This window comes from Palaemon carinicauda, chromosome 37, assembly GCF_036898095.1.
Source record: "Palaemon carinicauda isolate YSFRI2023 chromosome 37, ASM3689809v2, whole genome shotgun sequence".
Taxonomy (NCBI): Eukaryota; Metazoa; Arthropoda; class Malacostraca; order Decapoda; family Palaemonidae; genus Palaemon; species Palaemon carinicauda.
This window is the reverse complement of record NC_090761.1, coordinates 55,203,980-55,228,189: the sequence shown is the minus strand read 5'-3', so window position 1 is coordinate 55,228,189 and position 24,210 is coordinate 55,203,980. Positions and strand designations below refer to the sequence as shown.

Here is a 24,210-nt window from a genome sequence, read left to right as displayed (position 1 = left end):
AATAATAACTAAGAGGATAAGAAAACCAACCATGAAGATTTTTATTATATTTGCAGTTTTACTGTGGAAATTCTTACATGCAGTTTTTCATGTTACAATTAAGGTTGAGCAAAATCTGTATGTGTAGGACGCTTCAGTAATTCCGAGTAGAGTATATGCATACGAAAGCAGACTGAATGAACTATGTGTAGGCCTACATTCTTCTATTATTTGTACTTAATCGCTCGTGCTGGGTATATATATATATAAAAAAAAAAAACTAATCAACTCAGAGATCTAGATTTTATGTAGAAAATATATAAGATAATTGAGCATTAATACGCAAGTCAGAGCTCTTGCTTGCACATAGATTAGACTTATAGACCATGAAAATTAGTCTTCACGAAAGTACCATTAGCAAACTCTGTCATGTTCCAATCGAGAAGTGAGAGCCAACCAAGTGCGAGGTTTGATGCGAGGTTTCTATAGAAATCGGTTTTCGAAAGATTATTCGTCTAGAGAACTGTTAAGTCCTACTAGTACTAGTACTACTAGCCAGGATTAACGTAGCGGTCTTGTTTCATGGCTTACTAGCAGTTCCGTTCTTCGCGAATAATATCTTCTAATTGTATTGTGCAAAATCTAGAAACCCAATGAGGAAGAAGATTAGGCAAAAGGTAAAACAAACAACAGGAAAAATGACTATAGAGGCACGATTAACTTTCCTGGCCGCTTGGGTGAAAAATTCGGGGTCCCTTTTTTCTTTGAATAGAGAGCGACTCTCCTTCCCTTCCAGTGACGTCAGATTCGGAGGTACGTTGGAAGCCGCTACTTTGACAAAGACAGGCGTCATGGATTGTGGAACGTCTGCATTTAGACGTAAGTTCTCGATGAAGACGAGGTCAACAATGATGAGGAAGTCGAAGGTGATGAGGCAGATGTACCAGACGTCGATTAGCTTGAGGTAGGCCGTTTTGGGTATGGACTGACTCGTTTGGCTGAACAAAGCTGCCAACACCAACAGTGACGTCAGGGATACCATAATGCGATCCTGTTTAAAAAAGAAAGGAAAATAGATACTAGACCTATGAATGTATTAGTTGTATATTCATTGCAAGGAGGAAATTACGATATCTACCATCCTAGATTTATTTTGTTGAGTAGAATTTTTTATGTAACGATAGAATCAAACGAAAAACACGATTCTGTTTAAAAAGTCTCTATACAGATTTTGCAAGCACTCTCTAAACCTGTGGTACATTAAAGAGAAGTCAGGGGACGATTAATAGTTTGCCTTATCTACCTGACAGTCCCCAGGACAATAATTAATTTCATGAACCGAGGCGTAAATAATCTGAAAATCAAATCATTTACGATTTACTTCCTGAGCTCTAGGCTGATATGTTTTCCTGTTTTCACATCTTAGACCTATGACCTTCCTAATTAAAAAAGTCAACCTGCTGGCCGATTTAGAATCCAAATGTAGTAGTAATAATAATAATAATAATAATGATAACTAACCTGAAAGTCCGGCATATCAAAGAGGAAGCAGAGATAGCAGATGGACACCATGAGTAAACTTGGCACAACGGCATTACCAATGTAATATCCGTATTGATTCCGGAAAGTCAGCACAACCTGTGGGGTGACGATGTAGAGAATAACAACTTTGTTACTACTACTATTATTACTACTACTAGTACTAAGGAATTTGATGATAACATTCATGGCAGTGATAATGAATTGAAATCTAGAGTTGGGTAAATAGTAATACTCGTATAAGGTAGATAAAGTCCCAGAATGTGATAAGCGGTGTTTTGTTTGTGAAACTTCCAGTAATATGGTCAATACAAACCAGCTATTGACCATGACGAAATGGTGTTGAGATACATTACATAAATAGATTCTTTGTGGTTTGGGCTAGTATTTGGCTATTTCTCACCTCCACGATGCCAGGACCATCCTCAATGCCCAGCATTTGCTCTCTTATGCATTTGTATTCCAGCAGCCTTCTTTCTCCGCTGAAGATAACCCCAGCCTGTTATTGCCAGAGAAAAAAAATCGAGATTAATAAAAAAAGATGAGATTTTAATAGATATTTATGTACAGTTGATCACAGGGGTTTCTGGCATAGCTCGCTCCGTGGAAGTGTATCCTGTCACATCCTTACGATTAAGCAAACAGATAGTGTAGGAAGAGATGGCAGAGGTGGTGGGCGGGGCTAAACCCAGGATCTCATCGCGCGGTAAGGGTGTGGCTGGGTGCACTTTTTCCGAGCGAGATGTACCAGGAATTAGTTGAATCAGGAGAACTTCAAAAGTTCAAAGTTGGAGCAAATGTTTTTATGTTGACCAGGCTGACATGAGTCTTTTTATAGTTTATATATGACATATCTGTTTTTGACGTTGTTAATAGTATATATAGGACATATCTGTTTTGACGTTACTGTTTTTAGAATGATTTATTGTTAATTTATTCTCAGCATTTATTTATTTCCTTATTTCCTTTCCTCACTGGGCTATTTTTCCCTATTGGAGCCCTTGGGCTTATAGCATCTTGCTTTCCCAACTAGGGTTGTGGCTTGGCTGGTAATAGTAATAGTAACAGTACGTATGAGATTCGCTAAGTTCATATACTTTATGGTAGTGTAGTAGATGAAGCATTAGATTAGATTCATTTTTTAATGGATTGATGCCATTATGAGAAGTTTGTCATATATATATATATATATATATATATATATATATATATATATATATATATATATACTTACCTACATATGTATATATATACACATATGTATATATATATATATATATATATATATATATATATATATATATATATATATATATATATATATGTGTGTGTGTGTGTGTGTGTGTGTGTGTGTGTGTGTTTGCGATTGTGTATGAGTGTGCTCAGTCCATAAAACTTCTACATTATCATCCATTTCATTCACTCCACTGATGGCTCGATGCCAACTCACTAAGTCACCTATAATTCACTAGCATTCTTGCACTCTGGATATCAATTTTCAATTCCCCTATCCCTCCCGAGCTTTCGATATCATGGACGCTTTTCCTATCCTATCTTCTATTATCTGCACGTGAAAATATTTCACTTCTCTTCACATTCACTAATGTTTTTTTTTTTTTTTTTTTTTTTTTTTTTTTTTTTTTTTTTAATGATTACTTTTTAGCCTCATGAAATTGTGACAGGCCGAGAGAAGGTTGTGACTCAATGACAGTATGAAAGCAACTGAGTGAGTTTATTATAGAACACTCTCCTTTATATACAAAAGCTCAAAGCAACAAGAAATTTCATGTTAAAAAACAGACACTGTTACAGATGAGAAAAACAGACATGTTTATTCTGGTTTTTTTTAGTGAATGGGAAGAGCAAAGATACAAGCATAATATATACACAAAATGAACTATGTACGATCGTGTGACACACGGTTGGTACAAAAGGAGAAAAACATCACGTCTATATATTATATAATTTTTTCTTTTATCCTTCGTGTTTGTATAATTATCTATCCCTCTTTTATTTGTTGTTTTTACATATAGGCCTACTATACATATACTTTACAACCTCAAGAAAGATAAACTATCAACGAGAATTATCACGTCAATTTTTTTTACTTTATTCGTCTAAGGATTCCAACTAGTTTCTAACTCTTGAAAAACCCTCGAGAACTGTCAAAAAAAAAAAAAAAAAAAAATGCTTGAAAACTCCCCCCTCATGTTAATTTATTCTCATCATTTATTTATTTCCTTTCCTCACTGGGCTATTTTTCCTTGTTGCAGCCCTTGGGCTTATAGCATCTTGCTTTTCCAACTAGGGTTGTAGCTTGGCTAATAATAATAATAATAATAATAATAATAATAATAATAATAATAATAATAATATCACAGGATTTCGGGATGACTATCATTAATCAGATTTATACAAAACCCTTTCAATTGGTTTTATTAGTTTTTTTATTCATGATATATAAGATCTCAATAACAACAACAACAAAAACAACAACAACAACAAATGCAGCCGTTTCTAGTTCATTGCTGAACAAAGGCCTCTGACATGTTCTTGGTTATATCTGGGATTTGACTGATGATGGTGGGAGACTATAGTCTGATTGCTCACAGCAAACCATCCTAGTATGGGTGGCCCTGAATTGTACAGCTTTGCTGATCATGGTGATACACAACCTCTTCCACCACGTTAAGGTATCCCCACTCAGAGAGGGATATATGATCTCACTATTGGTTCAATTTTGTATAAATCTTATATGATACATAAGATCTCATTGAAATCTCAAAAGTCAATTAATCGGAAAATTATCTTAGTATTTACAAGGTATTTGAAAAACCAAATGTCATCGTAATAAGTTTATCAGGTGACGTGGTAAGTATGGGGTCAAAGGTTAGAGTTAAGTTAATCTTAGTTAAAATCCACTAATATCTTAACAAATAAAATAATTTGTTATACCTATAATAAAGATCTTTCTGATGCAATAACAGACGTAAACGAGAGTGGTACTCAGTAGAGCGCAGACCTCCGCCGCGGCATATTATTTCCCGACCTTTTGCTTGACCTTGACCTTAACCTTTGACTTTACCATATATTAATTGGCATGGATTTTCATACATTCAAATAGTAACAAGCTTGAAGTCTCTGTGATAACCATGTCCAACCTAATAGCTGATTACGTGATTTGGACATTTTGCTTGACCGTGACATTGACCTTTGACTTTGACCTTCCAAAATTTAATCATCTTCAGCTTTGTACATAACTGTTAATCCCTGCATGTTTCAATACTCTTCGATTGAAATTGTGGCCAGAAAGCTGTTCACGAACAAACACACACACCCAAACACACAACCACAGGCGAAAACATATCCTCCTTCCAACTTCGTTGACGGAGGTAAACATAAAACAGATGAAGTTCTGTTTACCTTATATGGGTTATTTATGTTTACGGCAGCCAATCTGACAAACAAATCCCGAGCATGGTACAGGTTGGACACAAATAGAGATAAAAATCGAGTTATCTTATCCCTTATTGTAATTTAATCTATTTGCCATTTCTGTTCTTGCAGAGACTTGTTGAACGACTGTCTCTATGAATGATGATAAGCCTTAAGAAGTCTATCGCAATGGCTGATGTTGCAAATATTTATTTTGTAAAGGGGAAGATGTCTGGTTTTAGATAGATCCAAAGAGATGCACGCCAGAACGTCAGCTGGGCAAGGCCAACACGTCACTTTGGTGCCCAACCGCAGTATTATCCTTCCCAGTAAACAGTTTAAACTCACAGTCCGTGGCTGGGATCGATCTGCTTGTAGCTTAGATGATAATAATAATAATAATAATAATAATAATAATAATAATAATAATAATAATGATGATGATGATAATAATAATAATAATAATAATAATAATAATAATAATAACAATAATAATAATAGCAATAGCAATAATAATAATAATAATAATAATAATAATAATAATAATAATAATAAAGCCACTTCCCCACTTATATTATCATTCCTAAATGATGATCATAATCATAAAAAAAAAAAACATACTACAGTTCAATATCTCATTATATTAAGATGTAATATTTATCACTATCACTTATAGTATCATTCCAAAAAAGGGGATTATAATAATTAGAATTTATATCTCATTATCCTGAGACATAATATTTATCCCTATGCCTAGATATGCCGTCTTCTAGTCGGGGTTATTCTCTCTCATACTTGAAACCTATTTACTATAAATTAAGGTATCTCGTTCCACACATTCAAACGGAGTGCAGTGAACTACACTAAGCCTCAAGGTTGGGACTCGTCGCCTAGACTCTCTCTTATATTACCATATTATCTTTTTATTTTACAGTTATGGGCAGTCCAGTATAACAAGCACACACACACCCGCACACACACACACACACACACATATATATATATATATATATATATATATATATATATATATATAAACTTTACGTTAATAGACGTAGCGGGAGATGATATATATATATATATATATATATATATATATATATATATATATATATATATATATAAACTTTACGTTAATAGACGTAGCGGGAGATGATTGATATATATATATATATATATATATATATATATATATATATATATATATATATATATATATATATATATATATACTTTTCGTCAATAGACGTAGCGGGAGATGATTGATATATATATATATATATATATATATATATATATATATATATATATGTGTGTGTGTGTGTGTGTGTGAATATATATGTGTGTGTATGCACAAAAACACATACATATATACATATATTTATTCATATGTGTGTATTATATTCATATATATATAAATTATGTTTGTGTCTGTTTGTTAACGAGAGAGAGAGAGAGAGAGAGAGAGAGAGAGAGAGAGAGAGAGAGAGAGAGAGAGAGAGAGAGAGATGACATAACTCATTAGTAATTACCTATGTTTGTAGTAACATTGGCAATAGTATTTGAACAACGTTGACATAGTGACAACTGTGGAATTCCAGAAGACAAATAATCTAGACCTTAATCATTTAATCAAATCATATCGCAGTTTAGTGACTCATTATTTAGGCCTCTAGATTTCGAGGTCTATTTATTTATTTGACTTATTTGATAGGCCGTTTTTCAAAATCCTTGTTGAATTTTTGCATAATGTCTGAATGCAAATAATTGGGATTTTGTCATTTGTTTGAATAATCTTATGAAAAAACACTAAATAATTTGGAAATCATAATGTTTTGCATTTTATGTATGCATAATTAGATATTTATTTGTACATCCCCACGCTCACACATACTGTATAAATACATATCTATGTATCTATCTATCTATATATACACATGTATGAGAGAGAGAGAGAGAGAGAGAGAGAGAGAGAGAGAGAGAGAGAGAGACTCGCTCTTTAATATATAGGGGAGATAGGTGAACTTCCATCCCATTCATTTTCTTTTTCATCATCTTTTCGACTCATGATCCTATTTCACTATTCTCACTATCTACCTGGTAGATACTGCGATATTTAAATAATAAATGTCATGGAATTTTCTATTCACTTATAGTTTGTTTCCGATTGATCAATCAAGCATCGTCCATCGTACAATCTCTCTCTCTCTCTCTCTCTCTCTCTCTCTCTCTCTCTCCTCTCTCTCTCTCTCTCTCTCTCTCTCTCATTATATATTTGATTCATATTTAGCCTACATAATGGTAAATTACTTTCGGAAATAACGTACTGTTAACCATATCGATTTCCATTATATGTATAGTAAATCTCTCTCTCTCTCTCTCTCTCTCTCTCTCTCTCTCTCTCTCTCTCTCTCTCTCTCTCTCTCTCTCTCTCTCTCTCTCTGTATATATATATATGTATATATATACATATATATATACATACATATATATATATATATATATATATATATATATATATATATATATATATATATATATATATATATATATTCATATTTATCCTACATAACGGTAAATTACTTTAGTAAATAACGTACTGTTAACCATATCGAGTTCTCTCTCTCTCTCTCTCTCTCTCCTCTCTCTCTCTCTCTCTCTCTCTCTCTCTCTCTCTCTCATTTCATGAAAGCATATCCTGCATGCATTATCCAATCAATCACGAAAGCCAAACACTAAAACCTTTCTTATCATGTCTTGCAAGCTCGTGAGTCAGTACATCCCCTAATAAAACATAATGGCGACAATCAACTATAAAAAAATCAAGGTTGTAACTGTGCTTGTGAGTTACTTAAGTTTAGGTAAATGACTGTTTCTCACGCTACCTCACTTGCACGAATGCTCTAGAAGAAGAAGAAGAAGAAAAGAAGAAGAAGAAGAAGAAGAAAAGAAGAAGAAGAAGAAGAAGAAAAGAAGAAGAAGAAGAAGAATGTACTCTGAACTATCTTCTGAAATATGAAATTCTGAATAATCGACTGTGAAATACCTTCTGAAATATGAACTACCTCCTGAAATATGAAATTCTGAATAATCGACTCTGAAATAACTTCTGAAATATGAACTACCTTCTGAAATAAGAAATTCTGAATAATCGACTCTGAAGTATTTTCTGAAATATGAAATTCTGAAGAAATGACACTGAAATACCTTCTGAAATATGAAATTCTGAAAAATTGACTCTGAAATGCCATCTGAAATAAGAAATTCTGAAGAATTGACCCTGAAATACCTTCTGAAATAAGAAATTCTGAAGAATCGACTCTGAAATACCATCTGAAATAAGAAATTCTGAAGAATCGACTCTGAAATACCTTCTGAAATATGAAATTCTGCTCCATGTTGGTGATGTTGAACGACAAGAGACACTGCTGTGTGTCGAAAGGGTACATCTGAAGGCTGAAGAGACACATGAACTTCACTGTGTACTGTTGGACGATCTTCATGCTGTTGTCTGCGCCTGCGTAAAGCTTGTCTGCAAGACGTGGAAGATTTTGGCGAATGAAATGTATAGTTAGAGACAGGAATTCCCGGTACATCTATCTCCAAAGAGAGTGCACCCTGCCACATCCTTACTGCGCGGCAGGTAACCAAACAGCTATAGTCCATTTCTTTTAGCGAGGCATATTTGCACCGACTCGCAGCGGTGCCCTTTTAGCTCGGAAAAGTTTCCTGATCGCTGATTGGTTGGACAAGATAATTCTAATCAATCAGCGACCAGGAAACTTTTCCGAGCTTAAAGGGCACCGCTGCGAGTCGGTGTGAATCTGCCTCGCTAAAAGAAATGGACTATAGTGTAAGGAGAGATTGATTGATTAGAGGTTTTCTTGCATCCTGCATCTAAGGTCATTGACGCCGACTAGTGTAAGGAAAGATGGCAGAGGTAGTGGGCAGGGCTACACACAGAAAACCGCCATGCAGTAAGGGTGTGACAGGGTGCACTCCAGCAGAGCGAGCTGTACCAAAAATTCCTAAATCCAACCGTACATTTAATTTTTCATTTCATTTTAGTTGTTATTTTTAAATAGGGAATTGATAATGAAGGCTTATGTATTAAAAAGTGCTTAACTCCTTTGTGTTGTCAATAGGTAGAACGGAAACTGAACATTATGAACATTATTATTGTCTTATGTTTTATGCCGCCTTTCATCCATATTACGTCATTAGCAATAAAATTCATATACGGTCGATACTTCATATTGCGTCCTTATCATTAGATCGCACGAAATAACTATGATATATAATACGCGATTCTTGGAAATACAAATTTTCCATGACTGATATAGCGGTTTTTTTTTTTCTTTTTTTTTTTTTTTTTTGCAATCATGTGAATATATCATCAATGATTCATCTTATGACGTTCTCAATGACCTGAAATTTCCACAGACCTTATGTTAAGTGAACTAGGAAAGGTAAACCGTCATTTCTTATTTCATTATCACAGTGTGCTATTATTATTATTATTATTATTATTATTATTATTATTATTGCCTGCTAAGCTACAACCCTAGTTGGAAAAGCAGGATGCTATAAGCTCAGGTGCTCCAACAAGGTAAATAGCCTAGTGAGGAAATGAAAAAAGGAAAATGAAATATTTTAAGAAGAGTAACAACATTAAAATAGATATCTCAAATATAAACTATAATAAAAACTTTAACAAATCAAGAGGAAGAGAGATCATATAGAATAATGTAATCGAGTGTACCCTTAAGCAAGATAACTCTAAGAAAGGAAAATCAGTTAGTAATTTATCATGATAACAGATAATAGAAAATAAAAAAGAAAATTAATTCGATTGAAACATCAAAATATTACAAAACACCAGAACTCTAAGAAAGGAAAATCAGTAAGTCACATTTCTAGATATAATAGAAAATAAAAAGCAAATTAATTCAATTGAAAAATCAAAATATTACAAAACACCAGAACTCTAAGAAAGGAAAATCACTAAGTCATATTTCATGATAATATGTAATAGAAAATAAAAAGCAAATTAATTCTATTGAAAAATCAAAATATTACAAAACATCAGGACTCTAAGAAAGGAAAATCAGTAAGTCATATTTCATGATCATATGTAATAGAAAATAAAAAGCAAATTAATTCTATTGAAACATCAAAATGTTGCAAAAGATCAGGACTCTAAGAAAGGAAAACCAGTAAGTCACATTTCATGATATAATAGAAAATAAAAAGCAAATTAATTCTATTGAAAAATCAAAATATTACAAAACACCAGAACTCTAAGAAAGGAAAATCAGTAAGTCATATTTCATGATAATATGTAATAGAAAATAAAAAGCAAATTAATTCTATTGAAACATCAAAATGTTGCAAAACATCAGGACTCTAAGAAAGGAAAACCAGTAATTCACATTTCATGATATAATAGAAAATAAAAAGCAAATTAATTCTATTGAAAAATCAAAATGTTGCAAAACATCAGGACTCTAAGAAAGGAAAACCAGTAATTCACATTTCATGATATAATAGAAAATAAAAAGCAAATTAATTCTATTGAAAAATCAAAATGTTGCAAAACATCAGGACTCTAAGAAAGGAAAACCAGTAATTCACATTTCATGATATAATAGAAAATAAAAAGCAAATTAATTCTATTGAAACATCAAAATGTTGCAAAACATCAGGACTCTAAGAAAGGAAAACCAGTAAGTCACATTTCATGATATAATAGAAAATAAAAAGCAAATTAATTCTATTGAAAAATCAAAATGTTGCAAAACATCAGGACTCTAAGAAAGGAAAACCAGTAATTCACATTTCATGATATAATAGAAAATAAAAAGCAAATTAATTCTATTGAAACATCAAAATGTTGCAAAACATCAGGACTCTAAGAAAGGAAAACCAGTAATTCACATTTCATGATATAATAGAAAATAAAAAGCAAATTAATTCTATTGAAAAATCAAAATGTTGCAAAACATCAGGACTCTAAGAAAGGAAAACCAGTAATTCACATTTCATGATATAATAGAAAATAAAAAGCAAATTAATTCTATTGAAAAATCAAAATATTACAAAACACCAGAACTCTAAGAAAGGAAAATCAGTAAGTCATATTTCATGATAATATGTAATAGAAAATAAAAAGCAAATTAATTCTATTGAAAAATCAAAATGTTGCAAAACATCAGGACTCTAAGAAAGGAAAACCAGTAATTCACATTTCATGATATAATAGAAAATAAAAAGCAAATTAATTCTATTGAAAAATCAAAATGTTGCAAAACATCAGGACTCTAAGAAAGGAAAACCAGTAATTCACATTTCATGATATAATAGAAAATAAAAAGCAAATTAATTCTATTGAAACATCAAAATGTTGCAAAACATCAGGACTCTAAGAAAGGAAAACCAGTAAGTCACATTTCATGATATAATAGAAAATAAAAAGCAAATTAATTCTATTGAAACATCAAAATGTTGCAAAACATCAGGACTCTAAGAAAGGAAAACCAGTAATTCACATTTCATGATATAATAGAAAATAAAAAGCAAATTAATTCTATTGAAAAATCAAAATATTACAAAACACCAGAACTCTAAGAAAGGAAAATCACTAAGTCATATTTCATGATAATATGTAATAGAAAATAAAAAGCAAATTAATTCTATTGAAAAATCAAAATATTACAAAACATCAGGACTCTAAGAAAGGAAAATCAGTAAGTCATATTTCATGATCATATGTAATAGAAAATAAAAAGCAAATTAATTCTATTGAAACATCAAAATATTACAAAACACCAGAACTCTAAGAAAGGAAAATCAGTAAGTCATATTTCATGATAATATGTAACAGAAAATAGAAAGAAAATTAATTCTATTGCAACAGCAAAATTATACAAATCACATTACTGACCTTCCCTAGTCCTAGTGTCTTGGTCGGACAATGACGTCGATTCACGATTGACTCTGAACATTTCATTTCTCATGACGATGTCTGTCGGACTCTTGGAAGCGTCTTTGATGGCCAGGATAGGTCTCCAGACTGGCTCGTCTACCTATACCAAAATATAATTGGATTTATGAAAGATGCAGTTTGCTTGAAGGTACACTCGGTCGCACTATTCTATCTTATTTCCCTTCCTCTTGTTATTTTGAAGTTTTTATAGTTTATATATGAAAGATTTGTTTTAATGTTATTCTTAGATATCTCTTGTAGTTTATTTCCTTTCCTCACTGACCTATTTTCCCTATTGGAGCCCTTGGGCTTATAGCATCTTGCTTTTCTAACTAGGGTTGTAGCTTAGCAAGTAATGATAATAATGATAATAAATAATTGGAGTTGTGAAAAATGCAATTACAACTGAATGTGGGAAAATGCAGTTATAACTGGATAGGGGAGAAGCGCAGTTGGAAAAGAAAAATGCTATAAGCCCAAGGGCTCCAACAGGGAAAAATATCCTGGTGAGGAAAGCAAATAAGGAAATAAAGAACTATAAGAGAAGTAATGAACCATTAATCTAAAATATATTAAGAATGGTAACCACATTCACATCTATTATATAAACTATGAAGAGAGACTTATGTCAGACTGCTCAACATTGAAACATTTGCTGCAAGTTTGCAAGTTAGTCTTTAGGGCATTTGTTACTATCCCTTGCCTCTGCCATTCATGAACGGCCTTTAAACCTTGAAAATTTAATTTTAACTGGACTGGGGAGAAGTGTTGTTACAATTAGACTTGTGAAATGATTATATACAATAGAACTTAGGAGAGATGCAATTCAAACTGGACTTGGGAAAGGTGGTTATTACTTTACTTTGGAAAGATGTTGCTAAAATTAGGATTAGAAAAAAATAAACCTTTCAGTTTGACAGGAGGACGAAGTACAAAAAAAAACTTGACTTGGGCAAGATACAATTGCAAATCAGCAGAAGCAAATCAGTATAAATAGAATGCTAATTATCTATCATACTGTGGAAAATTATAAAAGAAAATTGCAGCAGGCTTGCTAAAATTTAGTAAATAGATTCACCATTATTTCAAGTATATAGTCTAATTCTTTGGCCATAAATAATACCGTTATATTTTCTTTCAACTTGAATAGTTGTAGAGATTTTTTTTTTGCCCTCTGCACTTTATGATATTCTAATATTTAGATTTAAATAAAGTATTTGAACCCAGTCACTAAAATCACTTAAGTTATTATCCCATATATATCATCAAAAACGAGATTCTTTAGAGAGTAATATGTCTCTTAAACCTGTAAAGAATTATTTTATGAAATAGATATTTTTTCACCCTCGTTGATATCTGTAGAATAACATTGATCTCACCCTTTCTTGATTAGTAGATTTTTTTTTTACCATAATAGTAACCTCTATTTTATACAAAACAGATAATTACATTGTAAATCTCATCCTTACTTGATTAGTATTTTTTACCATATTGGTAGCCTTTATTTCATGCAAAACAAATGATTAGATTACTAATCTCACCCCTGTTTGATTAGCTGAATCTTTACCATACAAGTAGCCTCTATGTCATACAAAACAAATTATTACATCACTAATCTCACACATTCCTGAGTAGCAGTCTTTTTCTATTGGTAACCTCTATTTCATGTAAAACAAATGATTAACATCACTAATCTCACCCCTTCCTGAGTAGCAGAGTCTTTTTATATTGGCAATCTCTATTTCATGTAAAACAAATGATTAACATCACTAATCTCACCCCTTCCTGAGTAGCAGAGTCTTTTTATATTGGCAATCTCTATTTCATGTAAAACAAATGATCAACATCACTAATCTCACCCCTTCCTGATTAGCAGAGTCTTTTTATATTGGCAATCTCTATTACATGTAAAACAAATGATCAACATCACTAATCTCACCCCTTCCTGAGTAGCAGAGTCTTTTTATATTGGCAATCTCTATTTCATGTAAAACAAATGATCAACATCACTAATTTCACCCCTTCCTGAGTAGCAGAGTCTTTTTATATTGGCAATCTCTATTTCATGTAAAACAAATGATCAACATCACTAATCTCACCCCTTCCTGAGTAGCAGAGTCTTTTTATATCGGCAATCTCTATTTCATGTAAAACAAATGATTAACATCACTAATTTCACCCCTTTCTGAGTAGCAGAGTCTTTTTATATCGGCAATCTCTATTTCATGTAAAACAAATGATTAACATCACTAATCTCACCCCTTCCCGAGTAGCAGAGTCTTTTTATATCGGCAATCTCTATTTCATGTAAAACAAATGATTAACATCACTAATTTCACCCCTTCCCGAGTAGCAGAGTCTTTTTATATCGGCAATCTCTATTTCATGTAAAACAAATGATTAACATCACTAATCTCACCCCTTCCTGAGTAGCAGAGTCTTTTTATATCGGCAATCTCTATTTCATGTAAAACAAATGATTAACATCACTAATCTCACCCCTTCCTGAGTAGCAGAGTCTTTTTATATCGGCAATCTCTATTTCATGTAAAACAAATGATTAACATCACTAATCTCACCCCTTCCTGATTAGCAGAGTCTTTTTATATTGGTAATCTCTATTTCATGTAAAACAAATGATTAACATCACTATTCTCACCCCTTCCTGAGTAGCAGAGTCTTTTTATATCGGCAATCTCTATTTCATGTAAAACAAATGATTAACATCACTAATCTCACCCCTTCCTGATTAGCAGAGTCTTTTTATATTGGCAATCTCTATTTCATGTAAAACAAATGATTAACATCACTAATCTCACCCTTTCCTGATTAGCAGTCTTTTTATATTGGTAATCTCTATTTCATGTAAAACAAATGATTAACATCACTAATCTCACCCTTTCCTGATTAGCAGAGTCTTTTTATATCGGCAATCTCTATTTCATGTAAAACAAATGATCAACATCACTAATCTCACCCCTTCCTGAGTAGCAGAGTCTTTTTATATCGGCAATCTCTATTTCATGTAAAACAAATTTCACCCCTTTCTGAGTAGCAGAGTCTTTTTATATCGGCAATCTCTATTTCATGTAAAACAAATGATTAACATCACTAATCTCACCCCTTCCTGAGTAGCAGAGTCTTTTTATATCGGCAATCTCTATTTCATGTAAAACAAATGATTAACATCACTAATCTCACCCTTTCCTGAGTAGCAGAGTCTTTTAATATCGGCAATCTCTATTTCATGTAAAACAAATGATTAACATCACTAATCTCACCCCTTTCTGAGTAGCAGTCTTTTTATATCGGCAATCTCTATTTCATGTAAAACAAATGATTAACATCACTAATCTCACCCCTTCCTGATTAGCAGAGTCTTTTTATATTGGCAATCTCTATTTACTGTAAAACAAATGATTAACATCACTAATCTCACCCTTTCCTGATTAGCAGTCTTTTTATATTGGTAATCTCTATTTCATGTAAAACAAATGATTAACATCACTAATCTCACCCTTTCCTGATTAGCAGAGTCTTTTTATATCGGCAATCTCTATTTCATGTAAAACAAATGATTAACATCACTAATCTCACCCCTTCCTGAGTAGCAGAGTCTTTTTATATCGGCAATCTCTATTTCATGTAAAACAAATTTCACCCCTTTCTGAGTAGCAGAGTCTTTTTATATCGGCAATCTCTATTTCATGTAAAACAAATGATTAACATCACTAATCTCACCCTTTCCTGAGTAGCAGAGTCTTTTAATATCGGCAATCTCTATTTCATGTAAAACAAATGATTAACATCACTAATCTCACCCCTTCCTGAGTAGCAGAGTCTTTTTATATCGGCAATCTCTATTTCATGTAAAACAAATGATTAACATCACTAATCTCACCCCTTCCTGAGTAGCAGAGTCTTTTTATATCGGCAATCTCTATTTCATGTAAAACAAATGATTAACATCACTAATCTCACCCCTTCCTGAGTAGCAGAGTCTTTTTATATCGGCAATCTCTATTTCATGTAAAACAAATGATTAACATCACTAATCTCACCCCTTCCTGATTAGCAGAGTCTTTTTATATTGGCAATCTCTATTTCATGTAAAACAAATGATTAACATCACTAATCTCACCCTTTCCTGATTAGCAGTCTTTTTATATTGGTAATCTCTATTTCATGTAAAACAAATGATTAACATCACTAATCTCACCCTTTCCTGATTAGCAGAGTCTTTTTATATCGGCAATCTCTATTTCATGTAAAACAAATGATCAACATCACTAATCTCACCCCTTCCTGAGTAGCAGAGTCTTTTTATATCGGCAATCTCTATTTCATGTAAAACAAATTTCACCCCTTTCTGAGTAGCAGAGTCTTTTTATATCGGCAATCTCTATTTCATGTAAAACAAATGATTAACATCACTAATCTCACCCCTTCCTGAGTAGCAGAGTCTTTTTATATCGGCAATCTCTATTTCATGTAAAACAAATGATTAACATCACTAATCTCACCCTTTCCTGAGTAGCAGAGTCTTTTAATATCGGCAATCTCTATTTCATGTAAAACAAATGATTAACATCACTAATCTCACCCCTTTCTGAGTAGCAGTCTTTTTATATCGGCAATCTCTATTTCATGTAAAACAAATGATTAACATCACTAATCTCACCCCTTCCTGATTAGCAGAGTCTTTTTATATTGGCAATCTCTATTTACTGTAAAACAAATGATTAACATCACTAATCTCACCCTTTCCTGATTAGCAGTCTTTTTATATTGGTAATCTCTATTTCATGTAAAACAAATGATTAACATCACTAATCTCACCCTTTCCTGATTAGCAGAGTCTTTTTATATCGGCAATCTCTATTTCATGTAAAACAAATGATTAACCTCACTAATCTCACCCCTTCCTGAGTAGCAGAGTCTTTTTATATCGGCAATCTCTATTTCATGTAAAACAAATTTCACCCCTTTCTGAGTAGCAGAGTCTTTTTATATCGGCAATCTCTATTTCATGTAAAACAAATGATTAACATCACTAATCTCACCCTTTCCTGAGTAGCAGAGTCTTTTAATATCGGCAATCTCTATTTCATGTAAAACAAATGATTAACATCACTAATCTCACCCCTTCCTGAGTAGCAGAGTCTTTTTATATCGGCAATCTCTATTTCATGTAAAACAAATGATTAACATCACTAATCTCACCCCTTCCTGAGTAGCAGAGTCTTTTTATATCGGCAATCTCTATTTCATGTAAAACAAATGATTAACATCACTAATCTCACCCCTTCCTGAGTAGCAGAGTCTTTTTATATCGGCAATCTCTATTTCATGTAAAACAAATGATTAACATCACTAATCTCACCCCTTCCTGAGTAGCAGAGTCTTTTTATATCGGCAATCTCTATTTCGTGTAAAACAAATGATTAACATCACTAATCTCACCCCTTCCTGAGTAGCAGAGTCTTTTTATATCGGCAATCTCTATTTCGTGTAAAACAAATGATTAACATCACTAATCTCACCCCTTCCTGAGTAGCAGAGTCTTTTTATATCGGCAATCTCTATTTCGTGTAAAACAAATGATTAACATCACTAATCTCACCCCTTCCTGAGTAGCAGAGTCTTTTTATATCGGCAATCTCTATTTCGTGTAAAACAAATGATTAACATCACTAATCTCACCCCTTCCTGATTAGCAGAGTCTTTTTATATCGGTAATCTCTATTTCGTGTAAAACAAATGATTAACATCACTAATCTCACCCCTTCCTGATTAGCAGAGTCTTTTTATATTGGTAATCTTTATTTCATGTAAAACAAATGATTAACATCACTAATCTCACTCCTTCCTGATTAGTAGTCTTTTTATATTGGTAATCTCTATTTCATGTAAAACAAATGATTAACATCACTAATCTCACTCCTTCCTGATTAGTAGTCTTTTTATATTGGTAATCTTTATTTCATGTAAAACAAATGATTAACATCACTGATCTCACCCCTTCCTGAGTAGCAGAGTCTTTTTATATTGGCAATCTCTATTTCATGTAAAACAAATGATTAACATCACTCATCTCACCCCTTCCTGATTAGCAGAGTCTTTTTATATCGGTAATCTCTATTTCATGTAAAATAATGTTAACATCACTAATCTCACCCCTTCCTGATTAGTAGTCTTTTTATATTGGTAATCTCTATTTCATGTAAAACAAATGAATAACATCACTAATCTCACCCCTTCCTGATTAGCAGAGTCTTTTTATATTGGTAATCTCTATTTACTGTAAAACAAATGATTAACATCACTAATCTCACCCCTTCCTGATTAGCAGAGTCTTTTTATATTGGCAATCTCTATTTCATGTAAAACAAATGATTAACATCACTCATCTCACCCCTTCCTGATTAGCAGAGTCTTTTTATATCGGTAATCTCTATTTCATGTAAAATAATGTTAACATCACTAATCTCACCCCTTCCTGATTAGTAGTCTTTTTATATTGGTAATCTCTATTTCATGTAAAACAAATGAATAACATCACTAATCTCACCCCTTCCTGATTAGCAGAGTCTTTTTATATTGGTAATCTCTATTTACTGTAAAACAAATGATTAACATCACTAATCTCACCCCTTCCTGATTAGCAGAGTCTTTTTATATTGGCACTCTCTATTTCATGTAAAACAAATGATTAACATCACCAATCTCACCCCAGCTTGATTGGTGAAGTCCCCCGGACGCAGATTGGCAAAGGTCAGCCTGCCATCCTTCCAGGTCACGCTCTGAATCATATCCAGCTGCATGCTGAATCCTACCAGGTTGAACTCGCGCACCGAGGTGATCTCCACCGCGATCTTCATCAGAAGCGGCGCCCCGTCGAAGCTGGGAGGTGGTAGGTTAGGAGTGTATCCTACAGGCAGCTGCAGGATGCCACAGTTCAGCTCGTCCGAATTGTCCGGACAGTGGGTCACCTGGTCGCACCTGTTCACTATGTTGATGCAGGATCCGTCGCTGCAGGTGAAGTCCTCGCCTTCGCAGTAGGTTAGCAGGTATTCTGCCTTTAATGTATATTTATAAGAATTAATTAAAAATATGGGGTTATGACATATTATAAAAAAAACCCTTCCGGAGAAAAACTCCGGGCAATCAACATAAGAAGATTAATTAAAAGAAAGATTCACCGACAGTAAACAGAATAGAAAATTAATGTGGGGATATCTTATGATTATGAATTCTGTGGATTTTAGTTTATTTTTTTTATTTGCAATTAATTCTACGTAAGGTTGGAAATTAACTATACTAAGAATAGTCAAACTGTTTGAAAATCTCAATATATATTATATTCAAGGAAGATATGTTATAAGCAAATTTATAGATTACTAATACACTTGGGTACCTAATTACATTAAGAAAACTTGTTGCATTCCGATTACATAAGCATCATTTTGTCTTTGCAAGTGAAACACCAAAACTTGAATAAGTATTCCAATACCCTTTAACTATGGTGAAATTAAGTCACCCATGTAAACACTTAAAGCTTTCCAAAACCGTCATTCTTCAACGTCCCTATGTTGCAAAGCTACGAAAAATTGCAATAATCCTTAATTACCTCTTTAACAACGCAGTCGTCTCCCTTAATTTCCCAGACAGTCAATCCAAAGGGATAACCCTTGGGTCTTCTTTCGATCATTTTCGCCTCGACGCCTTTTTCCTTTCGACTTTGCAGGACCCAAGTCTCGTTGTCCCAAATGATCTGACTGAAAAACATCCCCTCGAACATCGGTCGACCATTGCGGTACCCGTTGAGGAAGTAATCTCTGTCGAATTTCGACTCCCGGCACAGCCCTCTCAGTCGAAAGGCGGGGATGTCAGTGAAGTTGCAGACGGGGCAGGTCAGAGTGGCGCAGTCGGCGTTGTACCACAAGTATGGAAAATTAACGGCGGCCGCAGTTGCGCACGGGTACTGATTAGACGGTACTTCCCAGCCTTCCAGCCAGCTGGTGTAGCCTAGGGTGGTGTTGTCGCTGTTGTACTGCCACACGCCCTTTGGTATGTTGCTCGTGAGGCCTAGCCAGTACAGCGCCGCCCACCCTTGGATGCACTGGTCATTAAAAACTATCAGCTCGTCGAAGAGCCTCCTATTTTCCTCTTCGCTTCGAGGCACGCCCAGGTCCCCTTTCAGGTACTCGCACCTGTTGAAGGCCTCGTCGTAAGGCATCCGCTCTGGAAACAAGGTGATGTAGCCCCTCCTAGGCCTACAAACCTCTGACAGCTCTATGCTGAAGGATTCCGATTTGCCCTTCAGGATGAGAGCGGATTCGTTCTGTCCGTACGCGTATATGGGTTCGAATGGTATGGCGTCTGGTTTGCAAGCTACGTAATCCTTCATCATGGGGATCGGAACGTCTCGGTTGTACAATCTGAAATCTACTAACTCGCCGTGAACGGATTGGGTGACGTCCCACTCGGCGTCCAAGTTTATGTTCTGGCCCATTACGAATCGACCTCCTCCTTTGACATATGCCTCCTCGGGCGAAGAGTCCGTTTCGTTCCTTTTAGCGGCGTTGAGGTACACCTGGAAAAAAGAATGAATATTGAAAGACATTCACAGAGGCTGTAAGAGTAGCAATATCATAATTCATTATCTAATGATCTTTCTTAATACACAGCATTTTTGTAGCTTGCTAGGTCTAGGTATATCTGTAACTCATTTGCAATCTAGATAAGTTAACATGTGTAAGTTAAGAGTCGGATAATGCTTTGCTTTTCAGCTTGCAGGTTATATATGTACAATATATGGACTTTTGTGTTGAGGATGGATGGGAGGAAAGAGTGAGGAGGGCTTGGGAGGAACCTGTTAGTGGGAAGATGATCCAGAGGGAGGCAGAAAGTTAGATGGCGAGATAAAGTGAAGGATGATATGGAGAGAATAGGTTTGGTGGAGGAGGATGCCTTTGATAGAAGTCATTGGAGAGGCCGTATCAGGCAACCGACCCCCTTATTGTGGGTATAAGTGTGGGAAAGACTATATATATATATATATATATATATATATATATATATATATATATATATATATATATATATATATATGTGTGTGTGTGTGTGTGTGTGTATTATGTCTTTGTTTGTTGTTCAAAGAGAAAACCTATAAATAATATTCAAGTATAATACAGTAATTAAATTGCTGAACACGCCCGTGGAGAAAACATTATTTTAAACATCAGTAGCCTAACTTGCATCTTGCATCATTGACGGAATATAAAAGCTTCACTATGAATATATACAAATATTCACACCATGCACAAAAACCCAACTATGAATACAAACATTAATAAACGTAAAACACAAGGAATCTTATTTGAGTAAGTAGATATTCTGCAACTCTCCTCTCACGCAGTGGAATATATCCCCTGTTTCAAAGGTAAACAAACCAGCAGATGCTGCAGATTCCTACCTTGTCGTTGAAGATGATGTTCAGCGTATCATTCCGAATGTTCATAGCCAAGCAGAGGTGTTCCCAAGTGAAAAGACGAATTGGTATTTTGACGTACTGATGAACGTGGTAAGCACAACACATGACGAGTAGTTCTTTGTTCGGGTATTTGATGGCTTTTGCGAAACAGAGGACATCATTGAATGTTCGGGCCATTTTTATGAATGGGAGATACAAACGGGTTTGATTATGTTTTTGATGTACTTTTATTATTATTATTATTATTATTATTATTATTATTATTACTTGCTAAGCTACAACCCTAGTTGGAAAAGTAGGATGCTATAAGCCCAGGGGCCCCAAACAGGGAAAACAGCCCAGTGAGGAAGGGAAACAAGGAAAAATAAAATATTTTAAGACCAGCAGCAACAGTAAAATAGATATTTCCTCTATAGACTATAAAAACTTCAACAATGGAATATATAAGATAATGCTCACGATGTTTTAGTATTAAATACACGTGTATGGGATTAATATATACAGTAAAAGAAATAAAAACTAACCGACATTGAGTTGTTCGAATACTGTTCCATCGTAGTAACTGAAAAGTGTTGCTGGCTGTCCTCCGTGCAACAGGCGGAAACGGACGCAAATGGTTACCTGAGGTAGAGGGAAATTAAGCTTAAACTAAAGAAGCCTACCTTAATCTTACGTGCGCTAATTATTTCTGTCATAATTGATTTTACTCCAGTCACAAATCTATGCAAGTATTCTTTATAAATTTTTTAATATCATCGTACTAGGTTTGCCTCAGTATAAACAACTTAGTAGTCGAATAGCATTGATATTGAAAAAGTTAATAAGCATTTATAATGTACATCTGATATTTTAAAACTAGATCCCACTGAAAATAAGGTAAATGGGAAAGGAATAGCTCAGCTTTTACGGTAGGGATAAAAGCAATTGGAGAGATGTTGCTCTAAAGTGGACTGAAAAATATTAGTTAGGTTGCCTCGTCAATCCCCAGTTTATACCTTTCGTCCTGAAAACTTTCGTTTAAAATTGAATGTGAAAATATTTACCACTTAAAAATCAAATCAATAGGGAAATCCCTATTAAATTTATTCAGATTATATTAGTCTCTCGCTCTTAATATGCCATGTAAGAAAAAGATAGGCCCATGTTTCATGAACAGGCTATTGCATTAAGCCAAAAATAACAGAAATGGAGTTTAAATAATCCTCCTTTGGTTAACGCAGTGTTGAATTTCTTGAATATCTATCGCTATAACACCTGTTGACCTATCTATTATATACCTCGGTAAGATTAGGAAAAGAACCATAGCTGCTGTCGACATAGCTGTCTATGGATGCCTGCTCATCCGCTTGTAGCAGGACACCGGTCACAACATCCGATTTGAGCTCTACCGTATTTTCGTCGTTTTTATTTAATTTCATGGTCCTCTGCATCGAAGAATCTATTCCTCTGGCTTCCATATAGTCCTCTGATGTTTCAAATTCAATGATATCAGAATCAAAGGACGAATGAATGGGACTTGGAAGGACCTGAATTCTGTCTGGCGTTCCCGGAGGGCCACGTAGTTTCATTGTTCTGAATTCTGAAAAGGGAGATGAAATATGTAAGGGTATTTCCGTTGTATTCAGTATTAGATACATGAAATGTTAAATAGGTGATTATTTTTTCGACTATCTAATGGTTATTTGTGAAAGGAAAAATTAATTTGATTATATGCATAATCTAATGTTGAATATAAAAAAAAGGGCTTTTAAACGTTCACTGGTTTTACATAAAAGGATTCTAAAATGAAAATCTTTCTCTGGGTATACTGTACATTTGCAATCAAAATAGAAAAAGTATGCTTACGTTATATACTGTATCAAACTGGTGTTTTAAATATACATAGCATTTCCTTATAAGTTACATTATATAAATCCTCAAGTTGGGCATACTCAAGCAACAATAGAAGATAGTAATGAATAAATAATCAAACAAATAGATAAATTAATAAGATTGATAAATAAGTTAATGAAATCAAATAGAATAATTTAAGCCGAATGAGAAAATATAAATGCTACATAGTACTAACCTGCCAAGATTTCCTTGACTAATACCAAATACAAGAGAAACTTCCTAGCTGGGAGCAGGAGTCTGTAAGCCATGGTCTCGACGCTTGCTGAACACAATACCTATAATCAAAAGAAAATTCATTATAAAAATAATAAAATAGCATTTATAGAAAAAATCTAAACAGCTATTTCCTTGCTAAGTCAACTTTCTTAGAAAAGCGCGCCTACTCGCATGTCTGACGAAATAAAAGAGCATAGAGAAAGGGTATCAAATAGCCAGAAGGTAAATAAAAGCTGCAGTAGATAATTATCTTTATCATTCATTTATTACAGGGCGATGAAGATGAATGGAATAAACGTGAAACGATAGTTGTAAATTAAGAACATTTAGTTTTGCCTTGTATCATTGACACTTGGACTTTTCTGGTATGGAAAAAAATAACAATCAGTTCACCTCTGTACTTATGCATAAACATATGTAACATGTAAAAAAAGATGTTATACACGAAATAGATGCATATATTCACATATCTCTATCTATCCTATATATATATATATATATATATATATATATATATATATATATATGTATATATATATATTGTATATATATGTATAGTGTGTGTGTGTGTGTGTGTGTGTAGCCTACACTCGGAATGCGACTAGGAACGTCCTTTCAACATATTTACTGTGTCTTTAAGGAAAAAATACAGTTTGTTTATATATAT

General features: G+C 33.7%; 1 protein-coding gene across 1 annotated transcript; it reads right to left on the bottom strand.

Moving 5' to 3' along the window:
* Positions 1–382: 382 nt before the first annotated feature.
* Positions 383–23,602, bottom strand: LOC137629106 (uncharacterized). The gene is made up of 11 exons (XM_068360379.1): positions 23,503–23,602; positions 22,712–23,013; positions 21,959–22,055; positions 21,417–21,571; positions 19,569–20,534; positions 18,670–19,017; positions 11,897–12,038; positions 8,325–8,485; positions 1,922–2,017; positions 1,501–1,617; positions 383–1,030 (listed from the first exon to the last, which is right to left on the bottom strand). Exons 1-11 carry the CDS (start codon positions 23,573–23,575, stop codon positions 602–604), a joined length of 2,886 nt encoding a protein of 961 aa, XP_068216480.1. The 5' UTR covers positions 23,576–23,602; the 3' UTR covers positions 383–601.
* Positions 23,603–24,210: the final 608 nt, after the last annotated feature.